This window comes from Melanostigma gelatinosum (genome assembly GCF_949748355.1).
Source record: "Melanostigma gelatinosum genome assembly, chromosome: 10".
Taxonomy (NCBI): domain Eukaryota; kingdom Metazoa; phylum Chordata; class Actinopteri; order Perciformes; family Zoarcidae; genus Melanostigma; species Melanostigma gelatinosum.
In genome coordinates, this window is record NC_136643.1 from 14,196,976 (window position 1) to 14,212,113 (window position 15,138).

At 45.4% G+C, this 15,138-nt stretch overlaps 1 protein-coding gene across 1 annotated transcript in view; it reads right to left on the reverse strand.

Annotated features, from left to right (window-relative positions):
- Positions 1–13,441, reverse strand: part of anos1 (anosmin 1) — a 37,161-nt gene extending 23,720 nt beyond the window's left edge. Inside the window, exons 1-2 of the mRNA XM_079276851.1 lie at positions 13,229–13,441; positions 7,647–7,694 (exon numbers count right to left, since the gene is read on the reverse strand). Coding sequence (XP_079132977.1) covers positions 7,647–7,694; positions 13,229–13,420 — 240 coding nt within the window. The 5' untranslated portion in view covers positions 13,421–13,441. The remainder of the gene's footprint in view (positions 1–7,646; positions 7,695–13,228) is intronic.
- Between the last annotated feature and the right edge of the window lie 1,697 nt (positions 13,442–15,138).

The following is a 15,138-nucleotide window of genomic DNA, read 5'->3' on the forward strand; positions in this document are numbered from 1 at the left end:
GTTGGGCAATCTGAGACGCAAAGCAACTCCAGAGGGAGTCAGAAGTCACCAAACTTAGCTTTAAAGTAGGCCCCCAACTAACAGAACTCACCAATAACTAATCAGTTAATGATTTTTTCGATAAAACGTCAAAGAATTTTGAAAAATGTATCCGACCAACCACCCCAAACCCAAAGATATTCAGTCTATGCAGCACATTCAGCCCCATTACTTTCCTAATTGTGATGGTGGAGCACAATTTCATTGTTTGAAAACCAAAAGATGGAAGAAAAAGAAGAGATATTAAACTTGTTGAAAGGGGAATAATATTTTGAAATGAATCTGCACTGTAATGGACACGACGCCGCACTCTCTGTCTGTCTGTCTGTCTCAGTGGAAAGCCACAATGAGGACCATTACTCCTGATGATTTCTCCTATTTTCTCCACAATTCTCATGCAGGCCTATACTTCAAGCTGCCGTTCAGAATTTTAAGTCCATTTTTGTGGGCAGAACAGGAGTAGCCTGCGTAAAATCTTCGTAGTTGCCGATGCCCACTGAGACTATGATCACAGGTTAACCATGACTGAAAGTTATTTCATCAAGTTCTGGAGCTGTGATCTGGAATACGATAGCAAGGCCTTCCAATACATCTCTGACGTGCCATTAAGTTACAGAGGACTGTAAAAATATGGCGAGCAAATCAAGAAGAAGAAGAAGATATCCCCACCCTGAGCCGTGATGAAGTCTAGACGTGCAATTTCCTCAACCCTGCGCGACCTTATCGTGTGTCGAGTCCATGCGATACCGCGGAATTCATTTCTGTCGCTGCTATAAACCAGCACGTGTGTGCGTGTTGAGCAGACAGTGGATCAAGTAGATCAACAAGATGAACAGTTTGCTGACTTAAGATAACCTCTGTGTCCGTCAGTCTAAGGCTGCGGGTGTCCAGACTGTGTGGGAAATGTGGCATTAGGTGCAGTAGATGCCTGTATCTCTCCTGCCATAGCTGGTCTGAGGAAGGACAAGCTGTCGGTGAAAAACATCCTGCAGCGTCTGAGAAATACATTTTAAAAAAGGTCAAAATGGTTTTCACCATGTCTGGTAGAAATGATCGTCTAAAAATGGAATGAGATACACCTGCTGCCAGCAAAACCAACCCATCTGTGATATTTCTTAATTATAAAATAACACAAGATTGACACAGACTTCTACACTCTCACACAAGTAATGACATTTTCCAAATCGCCAAGTGTTTTACAGCCCTGAGAGGAACTTGTGCTGTAAACGTTGCCAGCGTCATAAATTCCTTCATATTTACAACCAACCAAAACACTGTCGTATTCCAGCTCTAGTGGGACCGAAACATACACGGTTCAAGACTTTCTATTTCCCAAAACTCGGCTCGCACACAGCGAGTAACCGAGCAGGTAGTGTCACAACGTCCTGTGAGCATCTCTTTAATTATTAATTTAAATGCAGTTGAGGGTGCAGACAACAAAGAGCTGAAAAGGAATAGCTTGGCAGAAAGTGAGACGGAAAAGAGGAGGAGCAGGAGGGGCAGTGCATGAATTATACATTCAGCCCACAATCAGAGGTGCCTGCCTTATTTATGAGCTAAAAAAAAGCCCACACAGGCAATTGTGCTTTGTCTGCTGTGGAATGCAATAGCAGTTCACTTAATACTTAATGACTCTGAAGTTTCACCCGGACCCCCCCCCCCCTCCCTCCCTTCTCTGTGAGGGCTCCTTCTCATGATGTTATGTTCCGCAGTAGCAAGAGTCAAACCTACAGCGGCTGTAACTAGAGCCTCAGTTATCACCTACCTCTGGGCTCGGTTTACGTTTCGTGACAATTAGACTCAACGGGGTGTATCCATCACGCAGAGTCAGATCTGTGATAAAGGAGGCCCTTCTCTGTGACGTGGCATGGGAAAGCCAAACCCCTCTCAATCCATTCTGTCTGGAAAAAACCCCCTGTGTCAGATCAGACGTGATTTACTGCATCTACTCCCACACCGTCGCACTGAATAATGTCACGGTGACAGATGCATATAGGAGCGGAGTTGGAAGAAGCGATAAAATGATAAAACGCTTCCTCAGCGCCAAAGCCATTTATTCGAACGGCCCGTACAGTTCATTTACGGCAACATTAATGACCTCGCAGGAGATGAAAAATGCATTTCTGTCATTGAAGATTGAGAGGATAGTAAACAAGATTTTAAAAAAAGAATAGATGTCAGCAGATGCTGGCTTGCTCCTACAGTGACCGCTCAAGCCGTCTCAATCCCCTGCTCATCTCAAACGAAATGAGACCAGAAGATTCTGTGTCTCAATGTAGGCCGACAAAACATGTCAAACACGACCGCCGTCGAGGGGAGTAAAGCCCCCCCCCCCTTAATCCCACGCTGCAGTCACATTCAACCACTATCTCCACTTGTTTATTTGAGTCTCAGAAACACTTGAAATTCACTAATCCTACTTGCCCTCTCCAGCCTCCACGAACACCAGCGTACTACATACAAATTGAGAAACAATGCGCCGCCCAATAACAGTGATATAATGTATTCTCTTGGCTCCATGTGATGATTGATTCCTCTTTCATATGCGTTCCAAAGGCTGAGAACAACGGCTGCACAAAGAGAACCTGGGCAAGCTGAGAGGGACGACGTTAGGATTCATACTGAAAACAAAAAGCAGAAACCAAAGACGGCGTTTTCTTTTTCATCGTTGATGCATGTACAGTCTGGAAAGTAAAAAAAAAAAAGAATCTGCTGAAAGTAGCCATGTCCCGGGACAAAGGTTAAGGAGACTGTCAATCACTGGAGTCTTTGACACACATTCTGGTTCTCCATCGTCCTGAAACTGTCACACAGCAGCAGCTTTGTGTGGAACTGGAATAAATTGATAAGCCCACATCTACTAAGTACAGCAGCTTTAATAATCTTACATTCTAATCTTCTCTCCGGCAATGTGAGTGCTGGCACGACTATTCTGGAACGACGTATTAACACAGACCACAAATACAGCCGTGGAATCATTTCCTGCTTTAGTACCTTTAAACATCTTGGGAGGGCAGAGACAGCCAGGTCAACATGCAGGGTATGCTGTAAGCTATGATATTCATCCAACCCATCCTCAGAAAAGGATGACAGCACATTGTCTCAGTGTGACTGGTCATTATTGCTGAAAGAGGATTTTACAGCCGCTTTGATTACATGAATCCTTCAAGGGAATGAAATCCCTTCTGACAGGGAGTACAAGTGACATCAGGCTTTTCTGTGATTATCTCAGAAAATAGATGGGCTACTATTAAAAAAGAAAAAGGGCCCCTGCTCTGTGGGATCAATAAAAACACAGGTTGGTATGAGAACAGTGAGTGCATTTCTTCATGGAGGATTTCCTGGAGCGCGCATCACTCAGACGCTGAACAGACGAGCACTGCAGAGAGCAGCTTCAGACGTGAGCTTCCACTGCCGAGGACGTCTCAGACTGCAGTTCCACCGCCTCTTCGCCTCCTCTCCTGTGGCCACGTCTTTAGCTTTTTTTTTTCCTGCTGTGGGGGTTTTCGTTCTCTGCCACCCACCATGTGAATAATGAGCTCCACAGATAGCAGCCAATGAAGCGACCCCCCCCCCCCCCTCCCTTTTAGCCAATGAAACTTAACAACCATGTCCAGATCAGGTCCTTCCTGCTGGGACTGACCAGCCCTGCTTCACACTCCTCCGCCACCCACACACACACCAACACTCGCACACTGCCTCAAACTAGATAGAATACAAGAAGAAAGGCTTCTCAGAAAGGACAGTGATGGCTCTTTACACATACATATGTACATATGAAATAAGAAACTGGGAAAAATACAGTCTGCTTAGCAGCTCCACTGGCTGGCAATCCAGACACGTTGCCCGCTTGACAGATTGATTTCTCGTCCGGCTTGCTGAGGTGTTGGTGCTGGTGATGTGGCTAACACGGGGAGGTGAGACCAACGTCTGGCCTCAGCGTGACCAAAAGGTGCTTTGAAGTCTTTCTAAGCACCGAAACAATCCGAGCCGTGCCCGGCTGTAAACCTACCGACCAGCACCCACTTTATCACACTAGCTAACAGCCAAAGACAAAATGACCACACAAAAAAAAAAAAGACTTGTAAACAGCAGTGACAGACTTGCAAAGCTTCGGGTGAAAGCGGCTTTTCTCCAAAGAGTGCACTTTTGTCTTTAATAAAGATTCATACAAGCTGAGGAATGAGGCGGTGCTTCTGAGTTCATGTTGTGGGTTCAAATGAGCCGAAAACAAAAAAAGACAAACTGATGGGAAGTTTGACCATATTATTTTGGCGTGAGAAAATGTGGTGTTTGGGGAAAGGGGAGAGGGGGTGGGGGGAGTTGACAAGAAAGACACTTTTGAACGAGACATAGTAGCATTCCAGTGATTGTTATTCAGGCAAAGCGCTCCCAAAAGCTTCCGATGGAGAAGGCGCATGTAACCCAAAAGAGTAAACACTTCTTATTCTCGCGCGGGCGGGTTATGTGCGGCTCAGGGTGTGATTGGAAGGACGCGGCGCTCAAAAGAGCCACCTGGGATGTGTGAGACATCTACGAAAGACATGCACGACTCACTGCCGTCAAATGGCAACCAGACAATGTTGCTTTCTGAAGCTTTTCCCTCTGGAAAGTCTTGATAAATCAAAGGGCAGAGACTTGGCAGGTTTAGGGAAATACAAGGCATAGTCAAAATCCTCGTTCTGCTAAAAGATGTTATATTACAGACCGGTGTGTTAACTCAATTTAATTCATATTCTCCTATGGGAGGAGAAAAAAATAGACAGATATTTGAAACATTTTCAGGATATTCAGTGTGTTTACAGGAAATATAGGACACTTTTCTTCCTCGGGAATGATAAGCAATGGCCACGTTCCAATGACTCACCACAGGCCAACTTAGCCAGGCATAATGCACATTGTCCTTTCTTCTCTTCCTTCCCGGAGAGATTGTGTGAGTAATGAAGCGCTCCGCTTTGTTGTAGACCGGCGCATTTAGCTGCCTCAAGTCAATCCTCGCATTTGATTCGGAGCATGGATGTAACACCCATGGGGCAAAAGCAAACCCAGCTTAATGTCGGCCATGTTCTGAATGTGGAAAAAAAAAAAAGGCAAACACCCTGGAGTTTTGAAAACTTTCAGGGGACACCATTCAAAGTGCTCAAGTGGGGAGCTCTGACAGTAGGGAGACCAAACGACAATAGCTCATAGAAAATGCCTGCAGTCTGTTCTGGCGTCTTCCCCGCTGAATGGAGTTTGTCTGCTGGTCCAATGTTACGCCGTGATAATGACTCCCCGGCTCTCCAAATGCCACCTCGCTCTGCTCTGGAGAGGGGGCAAGTAGGTTAATTACCATGACAATGGGGACTCTGAGAGCGGGGCCGGGCTCTGGACACCGCATGCGAGATGACCGGGATGACTTTGTCTTCGCAAATGGAAGCGGGAGGCTTTTTATTTCCGAAAAATGCAGACAGCTGGACGGGGTCACTGCATCTTTGTCTCAATTATTAGCCCTTCCTCACAGGCAGGGTGCTCTGTGAGGCCCTTTAGCAGAGCGCGCTGGGTGGACAGGCCTTCCGCCCTCACGCACTCCCCGGGAGCCACCGCTTTTGTCTTCTCTGTTTGACTGTGTGCTGTTCATGAAGTGAAGAGGCTAATCAGCGGCTGTAGAGCTATTCACAGGGAACCACTGTACAGCATGGGCCCAATTGTTAAAGTGGCCACAATAGCGCTGTGTTCTGACACACTAGACACAGGCCCCAAGTGTGCACTCGAGTCATTGATGTGGACGTGAAGTGCGGTGGTGTTTGCTACCAAAATATTGACTTTAGGCCGCAAAGTAAACTTCAGCGCAGTGCCCTGGCCTGCATCCTGAATGGCTGAACCTAAAACCCTAGGATACAATTAAATTGATTAAATTCAGAGGGCCCTCGAAACGATTTGGAACAACAGAGCGGCCCGGGCAACACATTTGTGCAGCTGTAACACAAGCGTGTCATTATTTTTTAAGGGCTTACATCAAATCCGGCCTCATTTATTCACGGACGACCAGCAGGATAAAGAAGTGCTAACTGACGTGCTTGTTACGGCAAGGAGAACAAGAAGTCCATAAAGGGGACGTTTGCAATAGTTTCAGCAATGTTCGCTGGTTGAGTATGAAAACAGTGCGCTGCGCTTGGACTCAGCCAGCAAAAGCCTTTTTCAAACATAAAACTCTGCCGAACGACTGGTGCCAAGAGCCGATGTTGGCCATCACAGTGGAAAGGAGAGAAACAGGTTTCACAGCATTATGGTGAACACGGTGGCGGCTTTGCCTTTACATTAACTTGCCACAGAAGGTTTAAGATAATATAAAAGGGATATATTCTTCATCACGCATTTTTGTTTTAGGGACCAAACTGAAGTTGATGGTGCTAAAACTCGAGACGCTCAAATTTCCACATGGAGTACAAATGATAGGACTTCCTCATTGATCAAAAAAAAGACAAGATATAACAACGACAGCTCACAATTGAACCACAGATTAGGACACATCCAGTGATATGATAATGTTGTAAACATCTGCTAAGTTGGGGAAGGAAAGTAACCTATACATTTGCAGATGTAGTAGGAAGCACAAAGAACAATGGCTCTGCTGTATCCCAGGCAAACGCAAATTGCCAAGGAAACAATTTGAAATTCAAAAGAGAGAATTTAGAAGTCAAACACAAGGGGTCATTCTGTGAGCCGGTTGATAATAGACACTGATTGTGATTAATATCTACCCCGAATGTGAGGCCGTGTTTTTTTTTTTTTTTTTGAATTTCCAATTAATCACCATCACTGCAATACTGTAATTCGCCCAAATTCCCAGCATGCATTCCTCTATAAGTACACCAAGGTCTGTGGGCTTTTTTTTTTTTGGTGAAAAAACAATAAATGCATACAAGCGCTACATCTAATGTGTCATCACCCCCACCTGTATTTCATTCAGACAATGTACACGTGTTGACTCTGACCTACTTTTGAGTCCTCGTGGGCAAACAGCGTTGACTCCTGGTTTCACGGTCTGTGTGTGAGGAGACGAGAACCTCCGACAGCTACAGAGAGCACCGTTCGGGTTTCTACTTGGCTAGCATATCATCCTCCTTATTTCAGCTCCATAGCGTCTGCAGCCTATACGGCACATTTCCGAGGGCCTTGTCAACAGCTCCGGCAGAGTCTGATAGAACATGTCAGCGCCATCTTTTCAGAGGAGCTGTCAGCACCAGCACCAGCTTTGTAGCAACCTTCTTTGGGACGGGGCACGAAACACAAACAAGCCCTGCGGAATTCCTAATGACACGAGCAGTGAAAAATAACAATCATGGTTTGCCTGAATAAATCGACGCGCATTGAACCTTTTCAAATCTTATTTACCTTAATTTACTTTATGTTTTGTCCCCCATTACAAGAGGAAATGAGTATCAATGAAAGCAGCAGTGAGGACTCATTCTCTCGGTCTATGCCAACAGCTCTCAAAGTGATTCTGCAGGCACGACACAACTAGTCGTGTCGTGACTCGCACACTTTACGTTGTATTATCATCGCATGATAACGAGGCATGCGCTGTATGTGTCTCACTTGTGAAAGAAGGAAAACCTTTCTACCTTGGAGCACTGCTTGTGATTCTGGCACCAAACCAAGGATCCGTTATTCTGTGGAAGAGAAGGAAAAACACCATTAATCAATTAATTCAATTATCAAGTCATGAAATGAATTCGCAGCTTTGACCCTCTCCTCTCCTATCGCGTTAGCATTTGGGTAACAATAATGCTAACGGCGTAGATATTTCAAAGGGTCAGCTTCGCGTGCTGAGTGCATGTAACCTAAGCAGGAAAGCGGGGTCACCGGGCACCAGGGCCGGGGGCAAAACCTCTGGTCAGTTTCAGCAGAGCGTGGTGACCTCAGCTTTTCTGAGGGCCCGTTTGATCTCTCAGCAGACGGCCCCGAGGTCACCGAGGCGAGAACTGATGACAGCACGTCTGTGTAGACTGCAGATAGTGCCAATTTCCTCTAATTGCCGTGGAAGTGCCACCTTGTGCGCGTCAGCGAAGGCAAACATTTGGTCCTAATAGCGCTGCGCATTTATAAATCCCCGATGTGTAAATATGGGGAGTTGTCGAGCGAAGGGCCAGCGGGGGTAAATGGCTTGTGCAAGTGGTCGTTTCCTGAAGTCCATTAGGGCGAGGAATTATGCTGTCATACTCAGCAAACATAATTGTGCTTGGATGGAAAGTGCAAGGCTAGTGCTTCGAAATAAACGAGGAGTTGGTCAACATGAAAGAGACGGAATGTCAGAATGTGATGTGTATCAGGAAAATTGACATTTAGGTTAAATAACAGATTGTTTTTTTTTGGCCACCTGCTTTCTACACTTCTGGAAAAGTGATAAAAATCGAATGAAAAAAAGTTGAATTAAAGAAATTCATTGTAGTCAATGATCTAAATCGGAGCTGATGTGGGACGTTCCCTGCGTTTCTGTGTGAGAGCGATGCAGCAGTAGGTTACAGCAAAGCTTTCGGGGGTCTGCAGGCAAAGAAAGTCTGCTTAAGTTCAATGTCAAGTTCAAAGCCTTCTCCGCAATGTAATCCAGAGGAAATTTCCCATGAGACCTTAGGAGAGAACTTATCATTAAAGGGTTTAATTTGACATCCAGTACCAGTAAGTGCTGTGCTTTTAGTGTCAAGGATAATGGTCAAACGGCTTCAAAGGAATCCATGATGGTGTAGTCATGTCTTAGGAGAATCTCTTCAACAAAAAAAAAAACTGCTGATAAGGATGAAAAATAGGAGTCCGAGCACCAAGGACACTTGGAAGAGTCGTTTCATTTTTTACCAAATGAAGTGGAAATGAGCCCTAACTTGGCAGAGGAATGCCTCGGCAAGTTTTTCCGCCCTTCTCTCTGCAGTGGAACACCTTTGCTCTGCCTGGCTGAATGTTGATTAAAATATGAATTATTCCTCACTAGTCCATCACTTTGTACGATACCGCATGATTGAAATCCTTGTGGACTTTGCTAACTTGTAAAAAATGATCAAACCAACCTTTCCAAACCCCCCCCCCCCCCCCCAATCCCCAGTCGGTGACACTCCGTAAATAAAACCTTGACATTTACACAGGCAGTCAGAGCCTCTGGATAATTTATACAGATTGTCACAACTATAGACCATGTTCTAAATCATCAATCCTGTTTTCTGACACCTTTCTTTAACCCATCCATCAGCGGCGACAGGGCCAGATCCACAGAGGAGCTCATTTTGCTGCGTGACAGCATCCCTACACCGGAGAAGCTCAGCAGGATGTTGCCCCAGCTGTCCAGGCCTGACCCCACCATGTCAGGGACCAACGGGGGAATAATTATAGGTCAGGACTTCATCCCTCTGACTCACCATGGCATTCCTCTGCAGTCTCAACATTACGCAGTGCTGAGGACTGTCAGGGACTGGAGTGAATGAATGCTTTCCAGATATCCTCCTGTGTGACGGGGTCGAGGAGAGGAGACCAGACAGTGGGTGTATGAATGTGAGGCTGAGGTTGAACCGTCTGCTTTGTCGGAGACACCGGTGGAGTCGTGTAAACAGGGGCTTTATCACAGATACATTATGTCTGTTGTCAGCTGAGAAGATAGAGCAGGTGGGCAGGGGCGTGTTGTATTGTCGAGACAAACCGAGGCGATCATGGACAAAAAGTCCCTTTTATCTTGGGGGATAGCGTTCCACCTTTTGAACATGCAAATCTTTTGTTTCCCTTGAGCCTCTGATTTGGATTGAATGGATCTCAGGTTACACTCATGAATTGCATTTGAATTCTATCCAATCTCGCCTATATGTTTCCCCAGCAACAAAGTACTGGAGAACACTGCATGGTCCATATGAGACCTTGTGCATTTCCGGTCAAGTTAGACAGGAGACAGGACTTCAAAGGACAGCCTCTTGTCTCTGTGTGTCCTTTGACAGCCCAGGCGTCCTCAGGCAACACCAAAATAACTGATCCTTAAGGGCACATATGCAGCACTAAAAAAAGAAAAGGGCCTCAAGATTTAGTCTTTGACTTGAGTGGGTGTGAGGGCTGTGGCCACTCTGTTCGTCAATTATTCACTTCAGCTGAATTATTTGACAGAGCTCTGTAAGTGAGCTAATGTGTCCAGCGCACATCTAATGTCAACATGAAAAGGCTGTCTCAGAGATCTCAAACAAGGCTATTTGTCCAATGAGGTAGCTCAGGGAGATTTACAGACCGGACTGTCACGGTTTTAAAAGCATTTACAGGAGGAGGTCAGGCCAAGCTACATAGTCCTCTATTCATCCGCTGTCTTCACTGATGAAAAACTCCACACATGAGACGACCACTGGCTGAGGTTTGATTCCACCGCATGTTATTTAATATCGAAAAAATAAAGGGGACACGGAAAAACTACTTTCCAATGTTTTTTCTTCCCGTCGCTTAAATCACAAATCTCTCAAACAAGATGCTTAGAGACTTAACTGCGCAGCACATTAGAAATGAATGACTAAATTTGAAATGTTTTTATTGCTTTCAGTGTAATAACACGACCTCATGGACACACCTTGTTTTTGGCTTCACAGGTCCCCACATAAATAATCCACTACAAGGCTGATGCTTTCAGAAGACATTATTGCACAGGGCTCCCAGCCCGCTCTTAATATTTTAAAGTGTCCAAGGCTAATATTTATGGTTGGGTGTTCCCCTCTGTCTATTGTACTAGGGTGACAAGTTCCCCAATTGCGGAGTAAAATGTCAATAAATCTGGATTTGGAAACGCTATTACACCAATAAATCGACAGCGGCCGTAAATCTGACAACCGACGGACAGCCTATGCGTTTCCTAACTCTGCAAACACCGCGCTCGTTTCCATTTCACACTAATTCATAATTGCTCACAATTAAAACAAAGTCTCTGATTTGTCCTCCAATTCAGCCACATAAACAGGAAAGACACGCGGGCGTTGATAACATCTGCAAGTGCTAAATTCTCCCCAGCATCGTTCCAGTATTCACAGAATGATCAAAGCTGATATGAAAAACAGAGTTTTAAATTCCAGCTGCTAAAATGTGTTAAGTAAACAAATTGCCTCTTGTACCATGACCAAAATAAGTAGTGGTCCATATTACCAGAAATTGAGTCGACGCAGTAAAGCATGATGAAACCGCATGCAAAAGTCACCGCTCTGACTCCGGCTCATGCAGCCATGGCGTTTGGAAAGTGTTGTGTGTCTTCCCATCGAGTATTAAATGACCTCTGAAGGATGTCCGAGTTGAATTAAGAGGTCTGTCGTCTCAATCACTGGAGTGGAGCTCCGAGCTGCTGCTGCTGCTGCCTGTCGGCCCGGCCCGTTGCTGTAATGAGATCTGGCAGAGGAAGCAGATCCACCTGTAGGTTGTGCTGACTGACCATTCTCCAGTGTCATGGCAACAGCACATGAGAGCTTATCACATTTAGCACAATTGGGCGCCGGCATTTAGTAGGAAGGTGACCTCGGCGGAGCGGCAGCTCAGTGTTTGTATCCTCTACATGCCTCTGAGGTGTGATGCTGGCATTTATTGGCAGGGCCAGGGGGTAGAGCGGTGTGTGTGTGTGGGGGGGGGGGGGGGGGGGGCATATGTTTTTGCAGCTGACCAGACCCCCCATTTTCACATGAAAGGACTGCCGAGGACCCTGTGCATGAGACAGTCCTTGCAGATTATCAAGAATTGCTTTCTATTCTTAGACCTATACACTCGCTTGCTCAAGCAACCTTGCTTATCACCATAACCACAAACATGTTTCTCTCTTTAGACAAAATATCTCCCTCTCATTTTCCCCTCACTGGAAAAAAAAAAAAAAAAAAAAAAAAAAAAAAAAAGGCTGCCTCAGACTCGGAGGCCCTGCAGTCAATGATATATACACTATTAGTCGTTCATTAGAGGTGAGACTTCCATCAGTTATTTGACTTCTCAGTCATCTGGTGACTAATTTAATCACGCAGCTTCAGCAACCCAGAGCAGCAGTACACCGCTGGCTTCTTCTTCTCAAATCAAATCCTGAGCACCGCTTGCCAACTTGTGAATTAAGAAACACTGTTTTCAATCTGTGTCCTTTGGATGCACAGCACTGCTGTTTTCTGTCCAAACAAATGCAGTAACCGTAACTGCATTCATCCCTCCCCCCTGGGTGTATACCCCCCCCCCTTAATAAAATTGCTAGAATTAACCACAGTGGGCCTCTGTCCCACGGACATGCATTAAGAACTACTACACCAGAACAATCAGTGCCTACAAAGTTAAGTTAATTGGTGACAAAGAAACAAGCAAAAATCTGCTGATTCATGAGACCTCATGACAAATTCACCTCGCGCCACAATGTTTCCTGACAATCACGGGTGCATTAATGCACCTCGGGGAGAGGACGAGCCTTGCAAATGCAAATGAGGTGAGAAGAAAGGTGGTCACCAGATAGATAGCTGGTGAAAAGGAGCAGCGCGGAGAAGGATCAGGGGACCAGTCCCTTTTTCCTCCGCGAGTCCTGGCAGAGGACAGGGTGTCCAGCGGAGGGTGAGAAACAACTTCTGACACCACACACCAAATCATACAAAGAAAACAGCTGATATATAGTTCTGCAGCACAACATGCTTTGTGGGGACACTCGTGTAAAATTCTCCCTGTGCACGCACATGAAGCTGAGGTTGCCTTATAAATAACTGGGCAACACTGTATAGAGTCAGAACGGGAGTTGAGTCCATCCCATCGGCACTGACAGACACGGGTGCCTCATTGTCCGGTGATTAGCGAGTAATGAATGGAAACTGGCTCCATCACCCCTCGGTCTCAACACTGCAATGTGCTAATTAGATCAGATATTTAAAAGCGGCCCACTCTACAAGACCAGTATGTGGCAACTTTATCAGCAACTTCATAAACCTCCATGCTTATATCTGCGACTGTTTATTATTAGTTATTTTGGTGACACTTTTAGTTGGAGGTCTGATTTAGGATACTTGCCAGTGACAGAAGACACAAGTGTGAAAGTAGTTCAGCACCATTAGTGACCTGCTCTATCTCCTCACGATGGGCTCAATAAAAACAGGGTTGACACACGAGCACTCATTCATTTAACAACAAAACAAAAAAACGCGTTTGCTTCTCTTAATTCAACGCCTGAAGTTCGTGCGTCTTGTGACCATGCTCGTACCTGAGAGTGCTTGAAGAACGCGGAGATGCGCGTGATGTGCAGACTGAGGCATCTCGAGGCGCATCTTGCTCGGTAAATACTGGCAGTGAAGAAAGAGTCGTCCTGCTTCCTCGCGGACACACTTCCCGTGCTCATTAACGCCGTAATCCACAAACAGAGGGTCACGCACACGTTCAGGCTCCTGGAAAACATGGTCCCGCGGTTGTGGTTTTAATCCCTCCACGGATCGGTACAACACTGCGCGCAGGCTCCGCCGGAGAAACTAAAGAAACTTCAATTATACACCGGGGAGGAGTCACGGGCTCGCGTGCCCTGCGATTGGAGGATCCCGCGGTGACTGACAGACACGAGGAGCGTTGAAGCAGGTAGACCGCTGCACAGACCTGCACACTGTTCACAGCATGGGCAGGCTGTTTGTGGAGCAAAGGAGGGTGAATGGAAATCATAGTCTATAATTATATATTTGTAATATAGTACGTAATGGAATGAGCTTCAGTAAGAGATAATTATTGTTATTTTCTTTATTTTTTTAATCTGCACAAGCCCAACCCAGAACCTTGTACCATGCACCTTTTGTGCCATTGATCGACAGTGTTTTATTACCTGGGACAGCAATAAACATCCAGTTAGTTGTTAAGTTAGTGAGTCTTTAAACAAATACAATACAAGTAAATAATACGGCAACACATTGCAGCGGTATACTGCAGCAATTTAGTATTTCACATCCGTGAAGTTGGGGGACTCACAAGAGACAGATTAAAGGAAGAATGGTCAATAACGAAGCAGCAGAGGCCAAGATATCCTGACTTTTAGTCCCCGAGTATGGGAATCCTTCATTTTCCATAATGCTACTAGATTACACGTTTGTTTGGCAACACAGTCTTTGTGATAGAACATTAAAGTCTCAAGTACAATCAGAGATTACCCCAATGACATCAGAGTTCTTTTTCTGTTAGACTTTGGAAAGCTCCCTCGAGTGCCCTTCAATGTGTATCTTTACTTCACAGACAGAAACAAATTATTATTATATGTTTACGTTCAAGCCAAGGAACATGGAAAAAATACATGTGTTAATGTGTTGTGCCTATTCTATTTATGAACTCATTTCTCTTATTTGGTTGTGTCCTTCCTTCCTTTCCTATATGAATTCCTTTTTTGGCAGTGTACCAGCTCCTGACGTCATCAAAATGCCCCAACAACACGTCATGCACAATGGAAAGCCAAGTACACACCTGTACTAAGCAGGAGGGTTCGCCCAACCACCATATACTGATGACACAACTCATCCGAAATGTGGAGAAGCCAGGTTTTCCATATCAAACCCTCACATATGGCCGTGGTGAAGCTTGCCAACATCCCAGGGAAGCCCTTTTAGCTCTCACCTCCCAGTTTAACAGTAGCTTGGAAAAACAAATCTACTCGGAAAACTATTAAATCCATCCTGCCGAAATTCCTCAAGGTGGACTCCCAACTTCTGGCCTGAGGTATGGAGAAAATATGACATATAGGAAAAGCTTGAAATCCTCGCTATTTATTGGAGTTAAACAGTGAGTATTTAATTAGAAAGTTCCCTTGAGGGTTTACAAGACTGCAGCTCATGGAGTACTTCCCTGAACCCTATTACAGCAGCAGCATCATGAAGTTTTATAGGTGTTGCTCTTAAACAGTGCAGAGTGGGAGTGAACACACACTTACACGCCATCGTTAGATTTGGCTACGGTCGCCATCTTGCCGTGGGCCGATTACATGTCGGGCCAAATAGTTTGACCCGTGCCTCTGCACTGAAACTGTAACATGCCCATGTTAGCACATCCTGAACCGCAGGAACTGTCTCTATGATGGGGGAATCATGAAATCAAACAAGAAAATTCATGAATACTCAACATCCTGCTCGGTGAGAGTAAGCAGGC